The 25281-nt window shown below is 36.2% G+C and overlaps 1 protein-coding gene across 1 annotated transcript in view; it reads right to left on the minus strand.

Annotated features, from left to right (window-relative positions):
- The window catches only part of LOC148942182 (guanylate cyclase 32E-like), a 183862-nt gene that overhangs the window by 104208 nt on the left and 54373 nt on the right, over positions 1-25281 (minus strand). The window contains exon 4 of the mRNA XM_089103247.1: positions 7859-8043. Coding sequence (XP_088959373.1) covers positions 7859-8043 — 185 coding nt within the window. The remainder of the gene's footprint in view (positions 1-7858; positions 8044-25281) is intronic.

The raw sequence follows: 25281 nt of genomic DNA on the forward strand, positions 1-25281 counted from the left end.
TAATTTGAAGTCTCTCATAGCTAATTCTTCTCCTCAGATTATTGGACTTTGTGAAACATTTCTTCACAAGGGCAACGATATGCTTTTAGATATTTCTGGATATACATAACTTGGAGTTTGTAAATATATTAGAGAGAAAAAAAAGGAGGCTTAGCATTTTATATTGCTCAATAGCAGGATTATTCTTTGCGTAATGATTTTTCTTAGGATTTGGATGGAGTTTTTGAGTCTGTTCAGGTTGAAATTTTGATTGACAACAAGAAAAATATCATTGAAGAAATATACCACCCACCAAGGGGGTCGATGTCTTTTTTCCAATGAATTTCTGACAAGGTTATGTCTGAAAGATGCAGAAGTAATTATGAAATAATCGTTTTAAAAGACTTCAAAATTGACCTGTTAAAAACTTCGCTTAGTACTTCGTATGACTTTTTATCCTCTGCTTTATCTTTTCATGTATTTCCTTGCATCACCATTCCTACTAGAGTTTCTGACGTATCTGTAATCGAGAATATTTTTTTATAATTTAATTCCAAATTCGAGCTTTGTTATCATATTTGACACATCTGACCATTTTCCATGCATTATAAATTATTCAATCTCTGGCCTACCTTCAGTTTCTTCCACTCATCGTAATTTACCAATCCGTTACCAACAGTATCAACTTGAAAAGTTTAAATTTCGATTTTCTAACACCTCCTGGGAGTTTCTCACCGATTCAAGTCTGTCTGTTGGTAGTCTTTTCAATCAATTCTATGACATGGTCAAAGAGGGCTTTGTTGATAATTACTGTGCACCCTCAACTGCTGAAAGCTCTAAGTGTTCAGTTCATCGTGCGCCTTGGATGACTTCAGCTCTTCTTAAGAGTACAAAAAGAAAGACTTACTTTTGGGAAGGTATTCAAATACTCTAACTCTCTCTAACTACTCTAACAGATCATAATGGATGAATTTTGCTCTTACTTTGCATCCACTCGGAAATTAATTTCGGAAGATATTTTTGTGCTTCTTCTACCAGTGACTTTAGAAAGTAACTCGGTCCTTTTTGTCAAAAATCAATGGCTTTGGATCCGGTTCCCGAGTTTGAAGTCCAGAGAATCGTCTTTGAGCTAACAGGATCTTCCTCTTGTGGACCTGAACAAATTTCTGCCAAGGCTTTAAAGTTTATTCTACCCTCTATTCTATCTCCTCTCACCATTCTTGTTAGCTTATCATTTTTGAATGGAGCTTTCCCCAGTGCCCTAAAATATGCCAGATTAGTTGTTCGCCATAAGGGTGGTTCTAGAGAGGATCCTTCTAATTATCAACAAATTTCTCTTTTATCAGCCTTTAGTAAAATTTTTGATAAATATATCTACTCTAGACTTTAGTCGTTTCTTGATAAAAAAAAACAATTTTTCCATTACAATCAGTTTGATTTTCGCCCTAAACACTCAAAAGAACATGCTTGCATGATCTTGCTGAAGTTTATTCAAAAGGCACTTGATGAGGGTAGAATTCCAGCAGCAGTTTTCCTTGATGTCTGAACAGCGTTTGATAGCACATCACAAACTATCCCACTATCCAAAATGGAGCACATAGGTTTATCATTGTTTTGAAACTTATTTGTCCGAAAAGTCTATCAGTGTTGACCCTAAGCTTCAAGATCAGTTCTGTGTTGACTTTGGTTTCCTTCAAGCGTCTATTCTAGTACTTATTTTACTCCTTATATTTATCAATAATCTTTTATTGCCGTACCCGAGCAAACTATACAAAGTTGCTGTAGTATTTGTGATCACAATTTTGTTCGATCTGGTGACATAGCTCAAGATCCTGTGCTATATGCATTAGCAGATGATAGTACCCTTGGGTGTTCAGAAATTAAAGATTCTTCCCTTATTAAAAAAAAGAGTATTCTGTTCTAGAAAGAGCCTTTCCTTGGTTTGATGCAAATCGTCTTACCCTAAATCTAGCTAAATCTAGTCTACTTATTTTTTCCAGATCAGGTACTTCTTCTCCTTTGGTTCAAACTATTTCTACCACTCATGGTGATATGACTCGTCCCCCTGATAGACATGTTCGATTCCTGGATATTCTATTGGACGAAAATCTCTCCTTCAAACATCATTGTGCTTTCTTGAAACTTAAGCTCTCCTGAAATCAGTTCGGAGTTCTTCGATAGCTTCTTCATTGCTTCCCTGGTTCAATAATAAAGATCCTCTTTCACTCTCTTATTCAACCTTATATATACTACTGTCCAACAATATGGCTATCAACATTCTCTTCTTTTACCTTTCCTGTTTTCAAAATTTATGACAAAGCAATTAAATTAGTGTCTGAGGTGACAGACCAGCTCAGCATGAATTTATTGGATGGTCAATTCACATAGATCTTTCTTTCCTCTTGTTTCATTTTTAAGTATTTTTATTGGCTCCTCCCTAATTTCTTCAAATAATTATATCTTTTAAATTCTGAACTATCCATTGAATCTTGTGTTTCTTTTTCTCTGAAATATAACATGGACATTTTCATTCTGAGGATAAAAACTGGAAGATTAGATTCTAAACCAGTTTTACGCTGTGTCTCCTTCTGGAATTCCTTACAAATTATAATTCGGTTATATCATTCTTATGGACAATTTAAAAAATAGCTAACTCACCACCTCTTATGCCTATGCAGTAAGTTTTCTCCTCCCTTTTCCCCCCTCTATCTTTCATTTTCAATTTGTTTATTTCATTTATTTTGATTGGCATGGTAATTTTTGGTGTTATTCAGTTTTTTTTCTTCTCGTCCTTCTGTTTGATTTTAGTGCTATTATTTAATGTTATGTTTAGTCTCCCACTCTCACAGGCCGAAGAGCCTTTGTGGGGGTCTAAAGTTCTGTAATTTTTTCTGTGTTTCTTTTAAATAAATTGATAAAAAAAAAATTGAAATTGAATGTACACTCAGCAGGGCTCAACGGCATGTGTACGTCCCGTGAGTCACAAACCTTCTCCCAGCAATGGGTTAAATTACATTTGAAGCAGAAAACCATCGTTGGAGGATCCTCTATAGGAGGACAACTGCGCAGGGTGAAAGATCCAGATCTATGGACAACGACCTCTGCAATGGGCTGCCTCGTCCCAGTCGAGGTACTCGCAAGACTGGGGATCTTGTGGTAACCTCTATTCCCAAGAAACATCAATAGATCTCAAACCACTAAGAGTTATGAATACGGCTACGGAGTTCTCCGCAAGTCACGCGACCCCCTTGGTGCAGGTGTCAAGAAGTAAGCAAGCCAACCATGCTACGACACTCCAGGCACGCTAGGCGACTTCAAATATGACGACGAAGTCAACAATTAACAAGCCATATCTTTGGAAAAACCAACAAAAGTCATAAAACAAGCAAAATCAAGAATAACTGTTGGATGTTGGAACGTCAGTTCTGTTAAACAAGAAGCTGCTCAAGCTCTCCTTATCCATGAGATGGAGAAGTATAGGTTTGATATATTATGATTTTCTGAGACCATAATCACCGGTTCTGACTCTACAGTAATTACACTGCCCGAACGCTACAACAATTCCACTTTTTCTGCTCTGGAGTATACGATAACTAGGGACTCAATGGCATTGGTCTCATTATTAACCAAAGACCCAGAAATACGCTTCTTGAGTGGGAACCTATTTTTCCCCGACTGGCCAGGATTAAACTTAAAGAAAACCTTTCAAATATGTCCATTCTCTCCGCATAGACCCCTATTCGTGATAACGGTGTTACCGCTTAGAATGAATTCAATGCGGAATTGCAACAAGTGTCTTCTTGAGTTGCTGTACAAGACTACCTAATTGCTGCTGGGGACCTAAAAGCGAGAGTTGGTCTGTCTGATGAGACCCCCACCCAAGTCCTTGGAAAGTTCGAACTCGGGCATAGACGTGAAAATGGGCCAAGACTGGTAAACTATGGCTTGATAATTCATCTTTTTGTCATCAACACCATGTTTCAGCACAAGCCAAGCCACCTATGACATGACATTCAAAACACGGTGTTATTAAGGCCAAAATTGACTGCATTCTCGTCCGCAAACGGTGGTAAAAAGTTCAGTAATGAACTCACGCTCTTATAACGGTATAGACACAGACTCAAAGTCGGGGTCCCATCACAAGCTAGTCCTTGCAAAAATCTTGCTTAATCTTGCGTCTCGGAGAAAGAATAAACCAAAAGCCCAAATCGACATTTGTAAACTGCAAGATAAGAAGTTTGGCGAACTCTAGACAGACATTATCAGCAAGGTGATTAAAGATGAATTGACGGAAAACAAAGCATCAGAAAACATTACTGCTACCATCATGGGTTTACCAACAGATGCAGTCCACGAAGCCGGTATTATCAACAATGAAATTTTTGACGAGGTTGTTAAAAGTTGTGTATACCCCCAAAATGGGAATATGTGACATCTGAAGAGAAAACATGACGAAGTATTTTATGAGTAGATTTAAGGTGTTCATTTTTTATAATATTATTCGACACGCAATTATTTCAATAAAAATATTTTATTGCATTACTTTTGTCTTGTTTCCACTATTTTTAGGGTACGCTATCAACTGAGGGAAAATTCAGAAAAGAACTTAAGCTATAACTTTTTCTATCTTCTACGGAAAAACTCAGAACATAAGTTGAACTTTTCTTCACTTCTTTGAGAAAACTCGGAACTAAAGCAGAACTTTTTCTCTTCTTTGTGAAAATTCAGAATTGAACTGGACCCCTGGGGGTACTTTGTGGAGCATTATGATAGGCTTGGCTGGCGAAAACTTGAATCAATAGACTGAAGCATAATTTTTACAAGAAATGTCTTAAGAATGATGAAGGGGGTGCCGCATAGTAGTAGTAATGTGGCATTGTGGCGTAAATTACTTGGAGTATCACATTCTAGCAATTAAATGCTGAGTTCAACTGTTCAAAAAAGTGTTTAATTTAGATTCATAAGCTTATTTTTGGAGGGAAAGGTTGAAAATGTCCTAAAGGTGATGAGGGAGGTGCCACGTGGACGGCAGTGGGCAAGTGTGTAAAGCTGTGATGGCGCGGGGTGTTTTGTGGCACAGCATGACAGGCTTGCCTTGCGAAAACTTGAATCACCGGATCAACTGTGTAATTTTTACTAAGAAATGTCTGAAAAATGTCTCGAAGGTGATGGTGTGATGACAGAGGCTGCCGCAGAGCAGCAATAGTGTGGCACTGTGGCGTAAATTGCATGGAGTAACATTTTCTACAGCTTAAAAAAGCCCTTCCAAAATACCTCAATATGGTTTAAATTTATCCCTAATATCAGCCGCCCTCTGGAAATGATTGCTAGTGGGTGTAGGGGCAGTCAAATAATGGTACTGTGGCATGAATTGCATGGAGTATCATGTTCTACAGCTTAAAAGGTAAGGCGGAGGTGATAAAAGAATTTTTCCGTGTAGGGGGGGGGGGCTGAAAATCTAACATACAATCAAAGAAATGATGCGTTTTCATTAAAAGCTCTTCAAAAATACCTCTCAATATGGTTCAAACTTATCTCTAATATTAGCGCGCCCTCTGGAAATGACGGTTAAGGGGTGGGGGGGGGGCAGCCGTATATTGTCACGATGGTGTGAAATATTCATAAGTTTAACTAAAAAAACGAGATATTTTTGCCCTCAAAATAATGAAATTGAGCCTAAACATTTAGCTATAATAACAGCTCTTCCTCCCTGGAATTGGCTGCTAGGACCCAAAACTTTCTTCTATTCCCACATAACATATACATTTATTTTAGTCAAAAAAGTCTGTCCCTCAGTAAATCGGTGTTTTCAGGAATCTTGCGGTACAAAACAAAAATTCTGGTTGAAAAAAAGCTGAAAAGCTAAAATTCCACTGTCTTAGAATTACTGCCAATTTATAGGGATATTGAACCTCCTGTTTCAGAGACAGCAATGCTGTATGGAGCGTGATCGTTTCTAAAATGTGTCACTGGCTTGAAAGTGGGAGAAAATAATAGCAAGAAAAAAATCAATAAAATATGGAATTGAGTCATATGTCTTGTAGTCCCTTTTCACCTTTATTACTAAAAATACATTAAGAAAATCCAGAATATTATCTAGTATCGTTCTTTAAGAAAGCATTTGGAACAGTAGCCTCTATAAATAGAATTTTCCCCTTTGCGTGCTAAATTGTTGCCGTAAACATACCGCTCTATCATGCTTGAAAAATGGGAAATCTCCTTGTGCGCAATAGATTATTTCTAGAATATATTGACTAAGACAGAAAACGTGGAATGGTCTGTTAGTACTGATGCTTGGGGTGCTATTCCATTGGAAGGAAATTTACCTTTAGAGTCCTAGCGAGGACAAGGAGCTAAAAAAAAATAAAAAATAAAAAAGAAACGCTTTGAAAAAAAAAACGCGTTGAACGTTTCAGCTAAAAATAAAAGTATTGTGACAGTGATGTGCGCGCTGTCATTACGCAACATTTGCGCCGTCATTACGCACCGTGTGCTGACATTGCATAAAGTATGCGTCGTCATTAAGTTAAAAGAAAAAAATACCTTGAATTTTTCGAAGAAAAATGAAATGGCAAAAAAGTATTATGTTACAGTGATGAGTGCACTGTAATTACATACGATGTGCGCTGTCGTTAAGTTACAAACGGGGATCCCTATGGGTCCTGAGGCAAGGTTACATAAAATTGCGTCATCCATATTACACATGGATACAGGGGCTGTCATGGGAACCTTGCTAGCTGACCGCATTGTAGTGGTGCAAGGGGCTAGGAGCTGCACTTATCTGAATTCTCATGTTAAATTCCCTATATCACTATTTAAACTGGGGTGTGTCGTGGAAATCTTGCCAACTGTGTTCCCTTTAATAGAACACCTGGAAACAGGGATAAATTGTGGGAATCTTGCCAATACTGAAACAATATTGGAACACCTGGAATCGCAGGAATCTTGCTAGATTTAAAATCCTATACTATTTTCTTATAGCCCTATTCAAAGCGCGAGGGTGTGCCGTCAGCTGTGTTCCCTTTAATAGAATACCTGGAACCATATTGCAAATGTTTTAGTAATTCCATTTATTGGCACTTGTTAAGCATCCCGACCACACTCCGATCAATCATATAAAAAACACTGAAACACCTGGAACCCCGGGAATCTTGCCAGGGCATGTTGTCGGAATCTTGCCAATACTGAAACAATACTGCGTCATCTATATTACATTCCCTAATACCTATGTCTCTTACATGCTTAAAAAAGGTGTCCGGATCGGGATTCAATTTTCTCAGGCTCGTAACCTTCGATTGGTAAGACTGAACCTCATGAAATTTATATATTTGAAATCAACTTAAAAAGGCGATTATTTTGATATATCTATTGGTATAAAAATTCCGTTTTTTAGAGTTTCGGCTACTATTGAGCCGGGTCACTTCTTACTTACACTTCATTACCACGAACTCTTTGATAGCGGTATCTAATATATTTCTGTTTAATGCTATTATTTATTCAAATCTTTGTTTGTTTTGGGTTTCATTTATTTACTGATAATAACCTCTGTTCATTTTAAGTTGGAATTATTATGGACTTCATTTAAGCTTGTTTTGTGTTTTATTATAGCTCTTTACTTTTCTTTGAAAAGCTTCTTTTCCATAGCCACTTTTTTAATTAATAATAATAACATCAGAATCACGAGAATAATTTAGTTGCTACTACTGGAACACAGTAGATGATCATAGTTGAATCAAACATGGGTTACATGCTCAGCTGAATAATAGTTTTATACTTATTTTCTTTCTTACTTTATACCTATTTATGCTTACTTTTAATTCAATTTTTTAGTTATGGCATAAGCTTGTTATATATTAAATTGGTAGCTAAAAATACATACCTAATGAGCAGTCCTGCTGCAGACACTGCAACCAAAGCTGTAGCAGTACATAAAATAATTAGTTTCCAGTCTGGTTTATTTTCATCAACACATTTTTCGCCGTCAAACCCGCAAGGAGGTTCTGTTGCAGGAGGTCTGCCAAGTACCCACTGTATTCTGCTTAGCTGATCAATGTACTTGAATACCTGTATATCAAGATATATATTACCTTACTTTGCAAAAAGTTTTGCAAAACTTTGTTCTGATGATAAAGATACAATTTACACTTGGAGCTTAAAAAACTTAAAAAGGGATCGTTCAATTGCCATTGCAAAAGCAGATAAGAGTAACTCTTTAGTTGTGATGAATACTGAGGACTATGAAAGCTATCGTATAATCCGACAGACTCTTTTACAAATAAGTTTAAGAACGAATTAAAGTGTTTGAAGGATGAAGAAAAAATTAGGCCTCAACTTTATTACAAATACCTGCCTCGCAGTTCCTTGTGCCCTAAGTTGTATGGACCTCCCAAAATCCATAAGCCTAACCTACCACTACGACCAATTGTGTCAAGTACAAGGTCAACAACAAGTGTTTTGAGCAAGTGGTTAGTGTCAATCTGTAAACCACTTTTGTCTACACAAATTTCGTACATTAAGAATTCTTCGAATTTGGTTGAAAAGCTGAAAAAAGCAGGAATTTCTTCAAGTTCTTTGCTTTCAAATTTCGACATTCTATCAATGTACATAAATACTGATGTAGAAACAGCCAAAAGTTATCTAGAAAGAAAGCTGCTAAGAATTTTGGATTTGATGAGTGGCAAAACAGATTTGGAAGTTTCTGTAATTATGTATTTAGCAAGGTTGTGCAGTAAGTTCTCTCATTTTTTTCAATTCAGAAGGTAATTTTTAGAACAAGTAAATGATTTACCAATGGGGGACCCTCTATCTCCATTATTAGCTAGTATTTTTGTTGAACATATTGGAACAATTGCATTAGATTTATATTTTTTTAAACATATTTTTGGGGGCCAGTATATGGATAAAAATAATTTCAGTATGGGATTTTGAGGAGGAGGAATTAAAAGGATTTTTGAAACATCTTAATTGTTTGGGGGGGGGGGTTTAAAGTTACTGTTGAATTAGAAAATAATGGGAAACTTCCTTTTCTTGATGTTCTTCTTTTAAGAAATGAAAATAGTCTGGATTTTTAAATTTACAAAAAAAAGACAAATAACAACAGATTTTTGTCATATAGCTCCACTCACGCTCGCCAAGTTAAAATTGGTTTGATCATTTCTTTAAATGACCGGATCCTTAGTATTTGGTCTCCAAAATTTTTTGAGGGGTTGTCTTTACTAAGAAAAATACTAATAAGTAACATTTATCCAGAGTGGTTAATTAACCAGATTTTGTCAAAAAGAAGGAAAAACTTTCTAGAGATTTCCAAGGACGTCCTGGAGACAACTCGGGAGAAGGATATTTTTTGTTCCTTACTATATGTACCCGGGCTAAGTGGAAAACTTAGAAGACTTTTACAGAGTAATGGGCGAAAAGTAGCTTTAAAAGGTAATAATACTTTGGGTAGTTTATAATTTTTGTTCTTTACTACATGTACCCGGGCTAAGTGAAAAACTTAGAAGAATTTTACAGAGTAATGGGCGAAAAGTAGCTTTGAAAGGTAATAATACTTTGGGTAGTTTTCTAAGTTCTGGGAAGGACCTAACTTCATTGTGGCAACATAGTGGGGTCTATCATCTCCCATGTACTTGCGGAAGCTCATATGTGGGACATAGTAACCAGAATTTGAAAATGAGATTATTACAGCATAAAGACTTAATTCATAGACTTAAGACTTAATTTAGCGAGATTTTAAGTCTTTAGACTTAGAATCTATTAGCGCTTTGCGTAACGATTAAAAAAAACAGTTTTGAGCTGGTGACGGAGAAAACGGTTCCCCTCCCCCGGAGTCCTCTCCCTTCGTCTTTCCTTAAATTCGGCATGCTATTCTTTATCATTTAAAGCTTCAATAACGCCTAAAAACTACATCTATCATCAATGTATCCTCTGAAAATGAATGCTACTAGATGCGAGCTGGAACCTATTGTTAGGATAATGTAAAATATCCATAAATTTATCTTAATGAAAAAGGGCTATTTCCTTAAAAGATCTTAATATGTCTTAAATTCCATCTTATATCACTCCCCCTCCCCACTCAGGCTCACATTTCATATAATAATATGAAATTTTCATCTTTTATGTTTTGTCATGTTTTTTTAGCTGTTTTTTTTTTATGTTTTATTGCTCGTCAATTTGTTTTTTTATTTCCATTGTCTGTGTTTTTAAGATTTATTGTTTGGGACGAGTAAGGAAATTAATATCTTTATTAATATCTTGAAAGCAAATACCCCCTGGAGTGTATAAAATTTAGCAGTAAACACACCGTTCTAACGACTGCCAAAAAATGGGGAATCTCACTATAATCAGGTAAACCTTGGGATTGGGGAGGGGCGGTGTCACATTGGGGAAATGCTCTGATAGTCTGGAGTATTTTGTGGGGCGTTATTATTGACTTGGGGATGCAAAAAACTTGAATCATGGGATTCAGAACCATAATTTGTATTAGGCCTGAAAGATTTCCGGGGGGGATGTAGCGATGTCGAGGGGGGGGGGGAGGTGTTTAATATCATTCATAATTTTCCAATGCAGTATGCATTGTCATTGATTAATATACTCTAGAGCTTAAAAATAAGTCAGAAGGTGGAAGCTATTGTTAAGATATTTTTTAATATTCATAAATTTATCTTAATGAAAAAGAGGTATTTCCTTAAAAGCTCTTAATATGGTTTCAATTGCATCTAATATAACTTCCCCTCCCTTAGTCTCTGGGGGGGGGGGGGTTGTAGGCTAGAAGCCCTCCGTTTTCTATAATAGATGGTTCTTTTGCGTATATTATAATATGACATTTTCATCTTTTATTTTTTGTCGTGTTTTTAGCTGTATTTTTTATATGTTATTATTTGCCAATTTGTTTTATTTTCATTGTCTGTGTTTATAGAATTTATTGTTTGGGACAAATAAGAATCACAATTCCTCTTCATTAATATCTTGAAAGCAAATTCCCCCCCGAGTGTATCAAATTTGGCAGTAAACACGCTGTACTAACGACTGTCGAAAATTGGGGAATCTCAGGTGTCGTGCAATAGTTTATTTTTAGAATATGGTTCAAGATACAAAATATTGACAAGGGTTCCATGGACGACTTGCTTGGTGCGCTGTACCATTGGAAGGGAATGACCTTTCGAGTCCTGGTGGGGTCAAGAACTCTTGAAAAAATGAATGGTGTTTTGAGTGAAAAATGTAACGCCGAAAAAGAAAGGCTTTTCGGCAAAAATGTCAAAATGGTATTATCTGGCAGTGAGGGATGCGCCGTCCATGCGTAAGATGCGCTGACCTTACAGTAAGTGTGTACCGCCATCAAGTTAATGAAAAAAGAATGTTTTGGGAATTTCGGGTGTCGTTAAGTTACAAGCGGGGATTCCCCCATGGGTTCCTGTGGTAGGGTTACGCAAAATTGCGTCAACCATATTAGACCTGTCTATTTGAAATGGGGTAAGTTGTATGACGTCATTAAAGTACAGAGGGGTATGTCATGGAGTATTGCCAAGTGTGTTCTCTTTAATAGAGCCGGTGACTGCACTGTGCAGGAGCGAGAGATTGGTAGCTCCACTTATCTGGCCCTTTAAGGGCGAGGGTGTGTCGCGGGGTGTAACACACGTTTGCTGTGATGTCAGAGGGCATGCGCTAGAAACCGGGGTGAGGGTTTAGGAGCTTATTATTAAAACTTGTGTATTATACGGACCACATTCCAAGTAATCATATAATATAAAACTGAAATCCTGGGAATCTTGCCAGCCGTCGCCTAGAAATAGTTGACCGCATTGTACAGCTGTGTCGCATGACGTCAGAGGGCATGTCACAGAAACCGGGGCTTGTCATAGAAAAACAAAGGGGTGTGTCACCTAACCTTTGAACTCTTGCCAAGGGCTGGAATGACGCCTAGAAACAGGTGTGTCGCGTGACGTCAGAGGGCTGGCTTTGAAACTCAATGTTAATTTTCCTATGAGTGTTGTAGAAATCCTTGCTATTTTCCCTATGTTAATTTCCCTATCTGACCCTTTGAAGTGCCTATGACTGTACTACTGAGGGGTCATCCCCGCTCATATACGTGATAGTTTCTGTTCGTTTTAAGTTTTGATGTTGCTCCTTACTTTCAGTTGAAAAAACGTGTTTTTTTTATTTAAGAAAGAACAAGAACATATATCAGGCTTGTCAAAACCCCTTAATTGCATCAGGCTCGTGCATTCAATTGCATCTCATTAGATCGTGCAGAATTTAAGAAATACAAGTTCTATTTGGTGTCAATGGACTCTGCTCGACACAGATTACGCGTGGACTATCTCCCTCTATTAGAGTTACGCATGTTTTAACACCTCAACCAGTAAAAGAGATTGTGAAGCTCCTTGAAAAGAAGGATCATACTGCTAAAAAACGTGACAAAAGTTTACCAGTTTGTTTTTTCAAAAAAGCCGTAATGTTATAAAAACCTATCGTAGTCAAAGTTGTGACAAAATCAGTAATACTAGTGAAAAAAAAATTAAACAAACCCACATTGAGGATGGATAGCTAAGAAACAGAAGTGTTGCCAAATGGGGTGCTTTTCCAGATACTTATGGATTGAACATTTAGCACCGGCTTATTTTTCAAAGCAAATTCTTTTGAAAAATTCCACCTTCAGCGCATTTTTGCTCAACAAATGTGTTAGGCATTTCCTTTTTTTATGGCTGCATTATCTTATACCAGGTATAAAAGAGGTGGCGCTGGAATGAGTTCTCTGGTCTTCATATTCTCTGAATTTGGTAGTTAGGTGTTCCATTTTATGGAGCGGGATTTCAGAACGTCGGCACGCGTTTACCACTTTAATATAGCCACCAGATCAAGATCTTAACACGGAATATACCTTCTATGGATTGTTAAACAGTTACTGCCTGCCTTTTTAGTCATTGACGTCAATGCCAAAATACTGACTTGCTTTGAAAAATACCAGCAACACACTTCGAAATAACAGCTAAGCAAGCAAAAATGCTATGTAAGATGCTGCTGCTACACTCGAAGAAATTGTAGAAAACGCCCGAATTAAACTCTAAAAAAGTTAATGGGCACAAGGAATCACATGCTTTCTGCAGTAACGAAATACATAAAAGCATAATGTGGAGTGACTGGTGTACCGACAGGTAAAATCATTTATAGCGGAATAGGTCTTCAAAATCACCTAAAATAATGCCAGCGAATACCAGGAGGATACGGACGAAAGCCTAGACGACAAGTTTGGCATTATTCAATACCTGATATTCAAATTCATCAATCTACTGAATTCAATTTCTTAAATTCGCTTTAGATTCTATTCTGGATTTAAATTACGTTGAAAATAAGTTTAAAACACCCAAAAATAGGAACACCTTCCCATTTTTAGGGCAAATTTAGGTCACTCTTAGAAAGCGCCTAAGTAATATCATAATTCGCCTGGTTAATATATAGATGTGAAACTAAAGAACAAAATAATATAAGTGATTGGACAGGATCGTATAAATAAATGGATCTCAATAAACACCAGATGTAAAAACTTAGAAGTATTGATATTTCAATTGTTGTTTGTAATTTTAATCAGATTTCAATCGAGATAGCTGATATTATGATTGATTTTCTTATCATACGGAAGGAGGATCTCTTGGTAACATCTGCAACAGCCGTCACGCTGGCTTAATCCGGCATAAGTAAAAGATAGAATAATTTGGGAAAAGGCAATTAGTAGATTTGGTAGATATTATAGAATCAAATGGTCAGAATCAAAATGGTTAAGGATGCAGTAAAGAGAATTTGCTCCAAAAAGAGAATTTAAGATTGTAGAAAAAACAAAGAAACTCCAAAAAGAAAAAAAAATAGAAAGCAGGGAAATCAGAACAAAATTCTGAAAGTTCTTAAAATAAGAAAATGTGCTCTGATTCTGAATACATAGAAGCTAAAGTAAAATAAAATTATCCAATTTATCCCACTCTTATATTTGGGAAAACTGGAGCAAAATATTTAGTGCTCAAAATAAAATTTTCGTTTTTTTTAGTTCTTTTCAAAAAAATCGGGAATTGTCTAACAAAAATTTGACGTTTTGGATGTTTACAGTAGTAAGGGTGTATGCACTTGAAAATATACATGCACTTTCACAAAACTGAGGCATGGATATGTGTGTGTATTTTCAAGTAATTGGGTTACCAGGGCCATTTACCTATTACTATGAACGATACATGGCTTGGCAGACAGGTTTTCTATTATGACACTCATTTTTTGGAGGTCAAACTCATGGATACATGTTTATTTTTATTTTATTTTTTTTTAAACTGGTATTTTTTCAATGAAGCCCATAACACTTTGAAGAAACCCGTGAATGTAGGAGTGAAAGTCCGTTCGTAGTATATCTGAATCCAATTACTAATCAAGTTAGTGTGACCGCCATTTTTCGATCTGATTAGGTGGGTATAATCTGGTTTGGTTCGTTATTGTGAGAGGGTTACTCAATTTACATCTTAGTGTTAACTGGGCGATGACTTAGTCTAATTGCGTAGGTACTAAAGGAACATTTGAAGGTGGAGAAAAAAAGGGGTAATTAGTGATTGGATAATTTTAACAAGAAATGACTGAAAAGTGTTTTGGAGGAGATGGGATGAATGTGTACTGTATAATACACAAGTGATGATTTGCACAGTGTTTTCAATTTTAAATAGTTTAGAAATAAAAAAAATTAACAAGAAATGGCTGAAAAGTGTTTTGAGGGAGTTGACTTGCACGAGGGTTGACTTGCACGAGGGTTCAGTTACATGCGGATTCAGTTACACGGGGATTAGTTAAATAGGGTCGAGTTGCACGAGGATTCAGTAGCACGAAGGTTCAGTTGTACGGGGTTTCGGTTATACAGGGGTTCAGTTAAATGGGGGGTTCAGTTGCACGGGGGGTATCTGCTATAAAAAACACTTCATTCTAAACAAATACGAACATTTTGAAAAGCAGACAAAAAATTGGACACTATAATCAGAATTATTTGATTAACATTTAAAAAGGGGTAATGAGATATGTGATCTGTATAATACACTAGTGATGTTTGATAAGTATTGTCAATTTAAAATATGATCTAACGTTCCCTTGGTTCCCCCATTTCTGAGGGCAGGGAGGGGAGGGGTCAATTTTGGAGGGAAAACATCTGCATCAAGGGGAAGGCTCAGAGAACCTTCGTTCCCACATTTCCGAGGGCAGGGGAGGGGGAGAAGGTGATAGTATTCCAATACAATAATTCAAGCATAATAGAATTTATGCTCCTAGTGGAAGCTCGTAAAGCCCTTCCCCCTCCCCGTGCTAGGATTATTGCCTGGCTCTAACTCTACATACAGAGAATTAAGGTGATAGTATTACGATACAATAAGTCAAGTATAATAGAATTTATGCTCCTAGTGGAACCTCGTAAAACCCTTCCCCCTCTCCCGCACTAGGATAATTGCCTAGCTGTGACAATGGATATTACCTCTAAATACAGAGAATTAAGGTGACAGTATTCCCATACAATAAGTCAAGTATACTAGATCTATGTTCCTAGTGGAAGCTCGTAAAACCCTTCCCCCTCCCCGCGCTAGGATTATTGCCTAGCTATGACAATGGATATTACCTCTAAATACAGAGAATTAAGGTGATAGTATTCCGATACAATAAGTCAAGTATAATAGAATTTATGCTACTAGTGGATACTCGTGAAACCCTTCCCCCTCCCCGCGCGAGGATTATTGCCCGGCTGTGCCAATGGATATTACCTCTAAATACAGAGAATTAAGGTGATAGTATTCCGATACAATAAGTCAACTATACTACAATTGATGATCCTAGTGGAATCTCTTAAAACCCTTCCCCCTCCCCGAGCTATGATTATTGCCTAGCTTTGACAATGGATATTACCTCTAAATACAGAGAATTAAGGTGATAGTATTCCGATACAATAAGTCAAGTATAATAGAATTTATGCTCCTAGTGGAACCTCGTAAAACCCTTCCCCCTCTCACGCACTAGGATTATTGCCTAGCTGTGACAATGGATATTACCTCTAAATACAGAGAATTAAGGTGATAGTATTCCGATACAATAAGTCAAGTATAATAGAATTTATGCTCCTAGTGGAAACTCGTAAAACCCTTCCCCCTCCCCGCGCTAGGATTATTGCCTGGCTGTGACAATGGATATTACCTCTAAGTACAGAGAATTAAGGTGATAGTATTCCGATACAATAAGTCAAGTATACTAGAATTGATGCTCCTACTGGAAGCTCGTAAAACCCTTCCCCCTCCCCGCGCTAGGATTATTGCCTAGCTGTGACAATGGATATTACCTCTAAATACAGAGAATTAAGGTGATAGTATTCCGATACAATAAGTCAAGCATAATAGAATTTATGGTCCTAGTGGAACCTCGTAAAACCCTTCCCCCTCTCCCGCACTAGGATTATTGCCTAGCTGTGACAATGGATATTACCTCTAAATACAGAGAATTAAGGTGATAGTATTCCGATACAATAAGTCAAGTATACTAGAATTCATGCTCCTATTGGAAGCTCGTAAAACCCTTCCCCCTCCCCGCGCGAGGATTAATGCCTAGCAATGACAATGGATATTACCTCTAAAAACAGAGAATTAAGGTGATAGTATTCCTATACAATAAGTCAAGTATAATAGAATTGATGCTCCTAGTGGAAGCTCGTAAAACCCTTCCCCGTCTCCCGCGCTAGGGTTATTGCCTAGCTGTGACAATGGATATTACCTCTAAATACATAGAATTAAGGTGATAGTATTCCGATACAATAAGCCAAGTATACTAGAATTTATGCTCCTAGTGGAAGCTCGTCAAACCCTTCCCCCTCCCCGCGCTAGGATTATTGCCTAGCTATGACAATGGATATTACCTCTAAATACAGAGAATTAAGGTGTTAGTATTCCGATACAATAAGTCAAGTATAATAGAATTAATGCTCCTAGTGGAAGCTCGTAAAACCCTTCCCACTCCCCGCACTAGGATTATTGCCTAGCTGTGACAATGGATATTACCTCTAAATACAGAGAATTAAGGTGATAGTATTCCGATACAATAAGTCAAGTATACTAGAATTTATGCTCTTAGTGGAAGCTCGTAAAACCCTTCCCCCTCCCCGCGCTAGGATTATTGCCTAGCTGTGACAATTGATATTTCCTCTAAATACAGAGAATTAAGGTGATAATATTCCGATACAATAAGTCAAGTATACTAGAATTTATGCTCCTAGTGGAAGCTCGTCAAACCCTTCCCCCTCCCCGCGCTAGGATTATTGCCTAGCTGTGACAATGGATATTACCTCTAAATACATAGAACTAAGGTGATAGTATTCCGATACAATAAGTCAAGTATAATAGAATTGATTATCCGAGTGGTACCTCTTAAAACCCTTCCCCCTCCACACGCTCCGATTAGTGCTTATCTATGAAAATGGAACTTACCACTAAATAAAGATACTCAAGGTGATAGTATTCCGATACAATAATTCAAGTATACGAGAATTGATGCTCCTCCTGGAAGCTCGTAAAACCCTTCCCACTCCCCGCGCTAGGATTATTGCCTAGCTGTGACAATGGTTATTACCTCTAAATACATAGAATTAAGGTGATAGTATTCCGATACAATAAGTCAAGTATACTAGAATTTATGCTCCTAGTGGAAGCTCGTAAAACCCTTCCCCCTGTAAAATCTGAGCTAATAAGAGTTTTTGACTGTAAACTCTAGTTTGTTGAAAGAAAATTATGGAAAATACAATTCTCTGGTTCAAATGTGAAACTTAAGTCCTTTTTTGGATTGAAAAATAAAACTATATCCATAAAATCTGAACTAATAATTCAATATTTTTTTTCATAAAAACAAAGTAAAATACATGTAAAATACATTTTTGTACGTATCGTAAAATGACAAAATATCATTCTTGAATTCACCTCTTGGATACACAATACAGAAATTATAAAAAAAATTGTAATACTTCCCCCCAAACTCAAATTTTCCAAAATTATACTATAGAAGCTTTTAAAATATTTCTAAAGCACTAATAGATAGAGTGATAAAACATCGTAATCGACTTCAGAGTACACGTTATATCAAGCGAAGTGGTTTTGGAAATCCCCCTTCCCCCCAAACTCAAAATTTTCCAAAATTCTACTTTAGAAGCTTATAAAATATTTCTAAAGCACTAGTAGATAGAGTGCTAAAAACATCAGAATCGACTTCAGAGGACATGTTATATCACGGGAAGAGGTTTTCAAAATCCCCCTTCCCCCCAAACTCAAAATTTTCCAAAATTATACTTTAGAAGCTTTTAAAATATTTCTAAAGCACTAATAGATACAGTGCTAAAAACATCAGAATCGACTTCAGAGGACACATTATGTCACGGGAAGAGGTTTTGAAAATCCCCCTTCCCCCCAAACTCAAAATTTTCCCAAATTTACTTTAGAAGCTTGTGTGTGTCTCTTTGGGCTTTTTGTGTCTCTTCGGACTGTGTCAATGTCTCTACAAATGTAGAAAAACCCGTGTGGGTGAGTTGAAATAAAAAAAAATTTAACAAGAAATGACTGAAAAGTGTTATTCTTTGGTTCAAATGTAGAAAAAACCCGTGTGAGTGAGTTGAAATAAAAAAATTTTTTAACAAGAAATGACTGAAAAGTGTTTTGGAGGAGATGGATTGATTGACAGAAGGATGTATTAGCAAAGTTATAGTGGAGGGCGACAATGTCTTCAAAGTCAAGGCTATAAGAAAAAAAAGTTCCGAATATTTTTGTCGGTTTGTAGTTTACGCACTAATAACAATATCAGTAATGATTCTATTTGAACTTTCTCCAAGTTGATAAAATTGGTCTCTAAACGGTTCATGATAAAAAAAAATAGTTTGGGACAAGAAAAAAAAAACTAAAATAATGTCATGAAATCATTTTCAACACTCAGAGAAGTTTTTTTTTTGTGTGTAAGTTTTTATGTGAGTATGTTTAAGTTGTTTGTGTGTGTGTAAGTTTTTTTTTGTTTGTGTAAGTTTTTTTTTTTTGTGTGTAAATTTTTTTTTTGTGTGTGTTTGTGTTTTTGTTTGTTTTTTTATTTGTTTGTAAGTTTTTTTTGTGTTTTTGTGTAAGTTTTTTTTTTTTTTGTGTTTGTAATTTTTTTTGTGTGTGTGTAAGTTTTTATGTGTGTGTTAGTTTTTGAGTGCATGTAAATTTGTGTGTGTGTGTGTTATTTTTTGTGTGTGTGTAATTTTTTGTTTTTGTTTATGTTTTTGTGTTTGTGTGTGTGTAAGTGTGTGTGTGTGTGTGTGTAAGTTTTTTTGTGTCTGTGTAAGTGGCTGTGTGTGTTTGTATGTGATTTTTTACCATACACTCTAGTTTACTATAAAAAAAATTATGGAAAATACAATTCTATCGTTCAAATAAGAAACTTAATTCCGTTCTCTGGTTCAAATTTAGAAAAAACAGTGTTGGTGAGTTGAAATAAAAAATTTTTAACAAGAAATGACTGAAAAGTGTTTTGGGGGAGATGGTTTGATTGGCAGAAGGATGTATTGGTGAAGTTATAGTGGAGGGCGACAAAGTTTTCAAAGTCAAGGCTATAAGAAAAAAAGTTCTGGATATTTTTGGTAAGTTTGTAGTTTACGCACTAATATCATATCAGTAACGATTCGAGGATGTTTCCCCATTTATCGATAATCAGGCAATTTTATCAAGCTCTTGGTCAGAAATAGAGGCTGTTTCCAAAGATTTAGAATAAGAAAAAAATTGTCAGTTGTGGGACTCGAACCCACGACCCCTTATAGGGTTGATGTTAGTGTTGTCAATCAAAAGCTATGACCTTGAGAAAAGAGCTTGATAAAATTGCCTGATTATAGAAAAAAGGGGGAAACATCCTCCAAAAGTCGACAGGAATCCTCCCCTCCAGCGCTTTCTCGGATATGTTGAATAAAATATGCAAAGTCGACATAGCTTTATTTCTTTTTTTTAAGGTTAATTTAGACGAGGTTACGTGCGCGCACGTAACCTCGTCTAAATTAACCTTAAAAAAATGAAATAAAGCTATGTCGACTTTGCATATTTTCGACTTTACAGACAAAAAAAAAATTTACACACACAAAAAAAAATTTACACACACACACACACACACAAAACTTACGAAAAACCAAATACAAAATTACACACAAAAAAAAACTTCTCTTAGCGTTGAAAATGACATCTCGACATTATTTTAGTTTTTTTTCTTGTCCAAAACTATTTTTTTTATCATAAAGCATTTGCACACCAATTGTATGGAGTTAGAGAAAGTTAAAATATAATAATTACTGTCATTGATATTAGTGCGTAAACTACAAACCGACAAAAATATTCGGAACTTTTTTTTCTTATAGCCTTGACTTTGAAGACATTGTCGCCCTCCACTATAACTTCGCTAATACATCCTTCTGTCAATCAATCCATCTCCTCCAAAACACTTTTCAGTCATTTCTTGTTAAAAAAAAATTTTTATTTCAATTCACTCACACGGGTTTTTTCTACATTTGAACCAAAGAATAACACTTTTCAGTCGTTTCTTGTTAAATTTTTTTTATTTCAACTCACCCACACGGGTTTTTATACATTTGTAGAGACATATACACAGTCCGAAGAGACACAAAAAGCCCAAAGAGACACACACAAGCTTCTAAAGTAAAATTTGGGAAAATTTTGAGTTTGGGGGGGGGGACGGGGTCTTTTCAAAAACTCTTCCCGTGATATAACGTGTCCTCTGAAGTCGATTCTGATGTTTTAGCACTCTATCTATTAGTGCTTTAGAAATATTTTAAAAGCTTCTATAGTAGAATTTTGGAAAATTTGAGTTTGGGGGGAAGTAATACAATTTTTTTTATAATTTCTGTATTGTGTATCCAAGAGGTGAATTCAAGAATGATATTTTGTCATTTTACGATACGTACAAAAATGTATTTTACATAATTTTCTTACAAGAAACTAGAGTTTACGGTCGAAAAAGCCTTATTAGCTCAGATTTTACGGAAATAGTTTTATTTTTCGATCCAAAAATAGACTTAAGTTCCGTATTTGAACCAGAGAATTGTATTTCCATAATTTTCTTACAAAAAAAACTAGAGTTTACGGTCAAAAACCCTTAATAGCTCAGATTTTACGGAAATAGGGTGTCTGACAAAAGATGTACGCAAATTCCTTTTCCTACATCTCGGATGTTTTAATATACATTCTAAACGCTTGATACGCTAGCTTACTCTAAAAAATAATGAACACGTAACAATGTAATATTTTTAATGAAATAGTGCTATGTTGAATATTAATACAAAAATATATTATGATACATTATTAATATCAATGATTAACTTTGGACATTTTGAATCTGTTCCATAAAATAGTTCACCATGTTCTCTCTTGATATTGTAGTTATTGTCGTCTCTTAGTTCGTAATCAGTAGAATAATCATTATTCCATTTTGAGTCAAACAAAATTGTTACTGGTGTCTCATGAACAGGCTCAATATGCTTTTTTTCTTTGCTATTATTTGATTCATTGACAGTCTGATCAATGCCAGTAATGATTGCTGGTGCTTTGTTCTTCATCGGTTCATCTTTATATTCCGTAGTGATATTTTTTGACAATACCATTTTTATTTTTTTTGCAATTTCAATATCTATTAACACATTATTTTTACACATGTAGTAGTTTCGGCACGTAAACAAGATATGGTTTACGATATTAGTAGCAGAGTAGGTCTTTCTTTTATTAGTCTTCCGTTGAATGCTAATACCCGAAAGCTGATGATTGGATGTATCCGCAGGTAATGTGTTACCTGCAGCAGTAGCAAGGAGTTGTCCTCTATCATCGACAATTATTTTTATGTTAGCATTCTTTTTGAGTGCAATCATCTCTGGAGATCTCAATCTCGCATAACCACCATCATAAGAGTTGAATTTTTTCGGTATCCCAAAGAAATTAAATTCCTTACTGTCATGACAATGCATGCATACATTTCCAATGGTGCTACCACTTGTACTTGTTTCATAGTTTAAATACTTCTCCTTGTCGGCATTCAATGCTACAATAACCTTGTTATGAGAACACACTCTATTAAAATCTTCCATCTTCACTTTCTTTTTTAAAAGATATGACTTATGTGTTTATCGTTCCACTGTGTAAAAAATACTGATTTAATGCATGCAGTAGACTAGGTAATGACGATAAGCGGTCATAGAATACCAGTGGGAAAGCCACATCGTGTCTTTGACCAATCATAGAGCGCAATTGTTAGAACCGTAAGCATACTTTGACATTTTAAGATAGATACAAAAAAGAAAAAAATAAATAAAGTTGAAAAAATTTCGAAGTTTAAAAAAAAATAGTTTGTTTTTATAAAAAAATATTGAATTATTAGTTCAGATTTTACGGATAAAGTTTTATTTTTCAATCCAAAAAAGGACTTAAGTTTTATATTTCAACCAGAGATTTGTATTTTCCATAATTTTCTTTCAACAAATTAGAGTTTAAAGTCAAAAACCCTTATTAGCTCAGGTTTTATAGGGGGAAGATTTTTACGAGCTTCTACTAGGAGCATCAATTCTAGTATACTTGACTTATTGTATCGGAATACTATCACCTTAATTTTATGTATTTAGAGGTAATAACCATTGTCACAGCTAGGCATAAATCCTAGCGCGGGGAGTGGGAAGGGTTTTACGAGCTTCCAGTAGGAGCATCAATTCTATTATACTTGACTTATTGTATCGGAATACTACCACCTTAATTCTCTGTATTTAGAGGTAATATCCATTGTCTCTGTATTTAGAGGTAATATCCATTGTCATAGCTAGGTAATAATCCTTGCGCGGGGAGGGGGAAGGGTTTTACGAGCTTCCACTAGGAGCATCAATTCTAGTATTCTTGACTTATTGTATCGGAATACTATCACCTTAATTCTCTGTATTTAGAGGTAATATCCATTTTCACAGCTAGGCAATAATCCTAGCGCGGGAGAGGGGGAAGGGTTTTACGAGGTTCCACTAGGACCATAAATTCTATTATGCTTGACTTATTGTATCGGAATACTATCACATTAATTCTCTGTATTTAGAGGTAATATCCATTGTCACAGCTAGGCAATATTCCTAGGGCGGGGAGGGGGAAGGGTTTTACGAGGTTCCACTAGGATCATAAATTCTATTATTCTTTACTCATTTTATCATAATACTAACAACTTAAGAATCGGTCTTTTTACGTATGAGCCATGGTCACTGCCAGGAACAAATCATAGCAGAGTGATGCGGACGGGGTTTAAGATTTTCCACTCGGATACTCCCTTATAGGATAGTCGAAGTATAGTCATGGACTACTATCATCTTAAGTATCTGAATTTAGAGGTAATATCCATTGTCACAGCTAGGCAATACTCCTAGTGCGGGAGAGGGGGAAGGGTTTTACGAGGTTCCACTAGGAGCATAAATTCTATTTTACTTGACTTATTGTATCGGAATACTATCACCTTAATTCTCTGTATTTAGAGGTAATATCCATTGTCACAGCTAGGCAATAATCCTAGCGCGGGGAGGGGGAAGGGTTTTACGAGCTTCCAGTAGGAGCATCAATTCTAGTATACTTGACTTATTGCATCGGAATACTATCACCTTAATTCTCTGTATTTAGAGGTAATATCCATTGTCACAGCCAGGCAATAATCCTAGCGCGGGGAGGGGGAATGGTTTTACGAGGTTCCACTAGGAGCATCAATTCTATTATACTTGACTTATTGTATCGGAATAATCTCACCTTAATTCTATGTATTTAGAGGTAATATCCATTGTCATAGCTAGGCAATAATCCTAGCGCGGGGGGGGGGAAGGGTTTTACGAGCTTCCACTAGGAGCATAAATCTAGTATAATTGACTTATTGTATCGGAATACTATCACCTTAATTATCTGTATTTAGAGGTAATATCCTTTTTCACTGCTAGCGACTAATCCTAGTGCGGGAGAGGGGGAAGGGTCTTACGAGGTTCCACTTGGAGCATAAATTCTATTATACTAGACTAATTGTATCGTAATACTATCAGCTTAATTCTCTGTATTTAAAGGTACAGCAAGGCAATAATCCTATCGCGGGGAGAGGGAAGGGTTTTACGAGCTTCCACTAGGAGCATAAATTCTATTATGCTTGAATTATTGTATTGGAATACTATCACCTTCTCCCCCTCCCCTGCCCTCGGAAATGTGGGAACGAAGGGTCTCTGAGCCTTCCTCTTGATGCAGATGTTTTCCCTCCAAAATTGACCCCTCCCCTCCCTGCCCTCAGAAATGGGAGAACGAAGGGAACGTTAGATCATATTTTAAATTGACAATACTTATCAAACATCACTAGTGTATTATACAGATCACATATCTCATTACCCCTTTTTAAATGTTAATCAAATAATTCTGATTATAGTGTCCAATTTTTTGTCTGCTTTTCAAAATGTTCGTATTTGTTGAGAATGAAGTGTTTTTTATAGCAGATACCCCCCCGTGCAACTGAACCCCCCATGTAACTGAACCCCTGTATAACCGAAACCCCGTACAACTGAACCTTCGTGCTACTGAATCCTCGTGCAACTCGACCCCATTTAACTACTCCCCGTGGAACTGAAACCGCATGTAACTGAACCCTCGTGCAAGTCAACCCTCGTGCAACTCAACTCCCTCAAAACACTTTTCAGCCATTTCTTGTTAATTTTTTTTATTTCTAAACAATTTAAAATTGACAACACTGTGTAAATCATCACTTGTGTATTATACAGTACACATTCATCCCATCTCCTCCAAAACACTTTTCAGTCATTTCTTGTTAAAATTATCCAATCACTAATTACCCCTTTTTTTCTCCACCTTCAAATGTTCCTTTAGTACCTACGCAATTAGACTAAGTCATCGCCCAGTTAACACTAAGATGTAAATTGAGTAACCCTCTCACAATAACGAACCAAACCAGATTATACCCACCTAATCAGATCGAAAAATGGCGGTCACACTAACTTGATTAGTAATTGGATTCAGATATACTACGAACGGACTTTCAGTCCTACATTCACGGGTTTCTGCAAAGTGTTATGGGCTTCATTGAAAAAATACCAGTTTAAAAAAAATAAAATAAAAATAAACATGTATCCATGAGTTTGACCTCCAAAAAATGAGTGTCATAATAGAAAACCTGTCTGCCAAGCCATGTATCGTTCATAGTAATAGGTAAATGGCCCTGGTAACCCAATTACTTGAAAAT

Source organism: Artemia sp. Qi Xiang Cuo, chromosome 17 (assembly GCF_049724085.1).
Source record: "Artemia sp. Qi Xiang Cuo chromosome 17, ASM4972408v1, whole genome shotgun sequence".
In the NCBI taxonomy this organism is placed as follows: Eukaryota; Metazoa; Arthropoda; class Branchiopoda; order Anostraca; family Artemiidae; genus Artemia; species Artemia sp. Qi Xiang Cuo.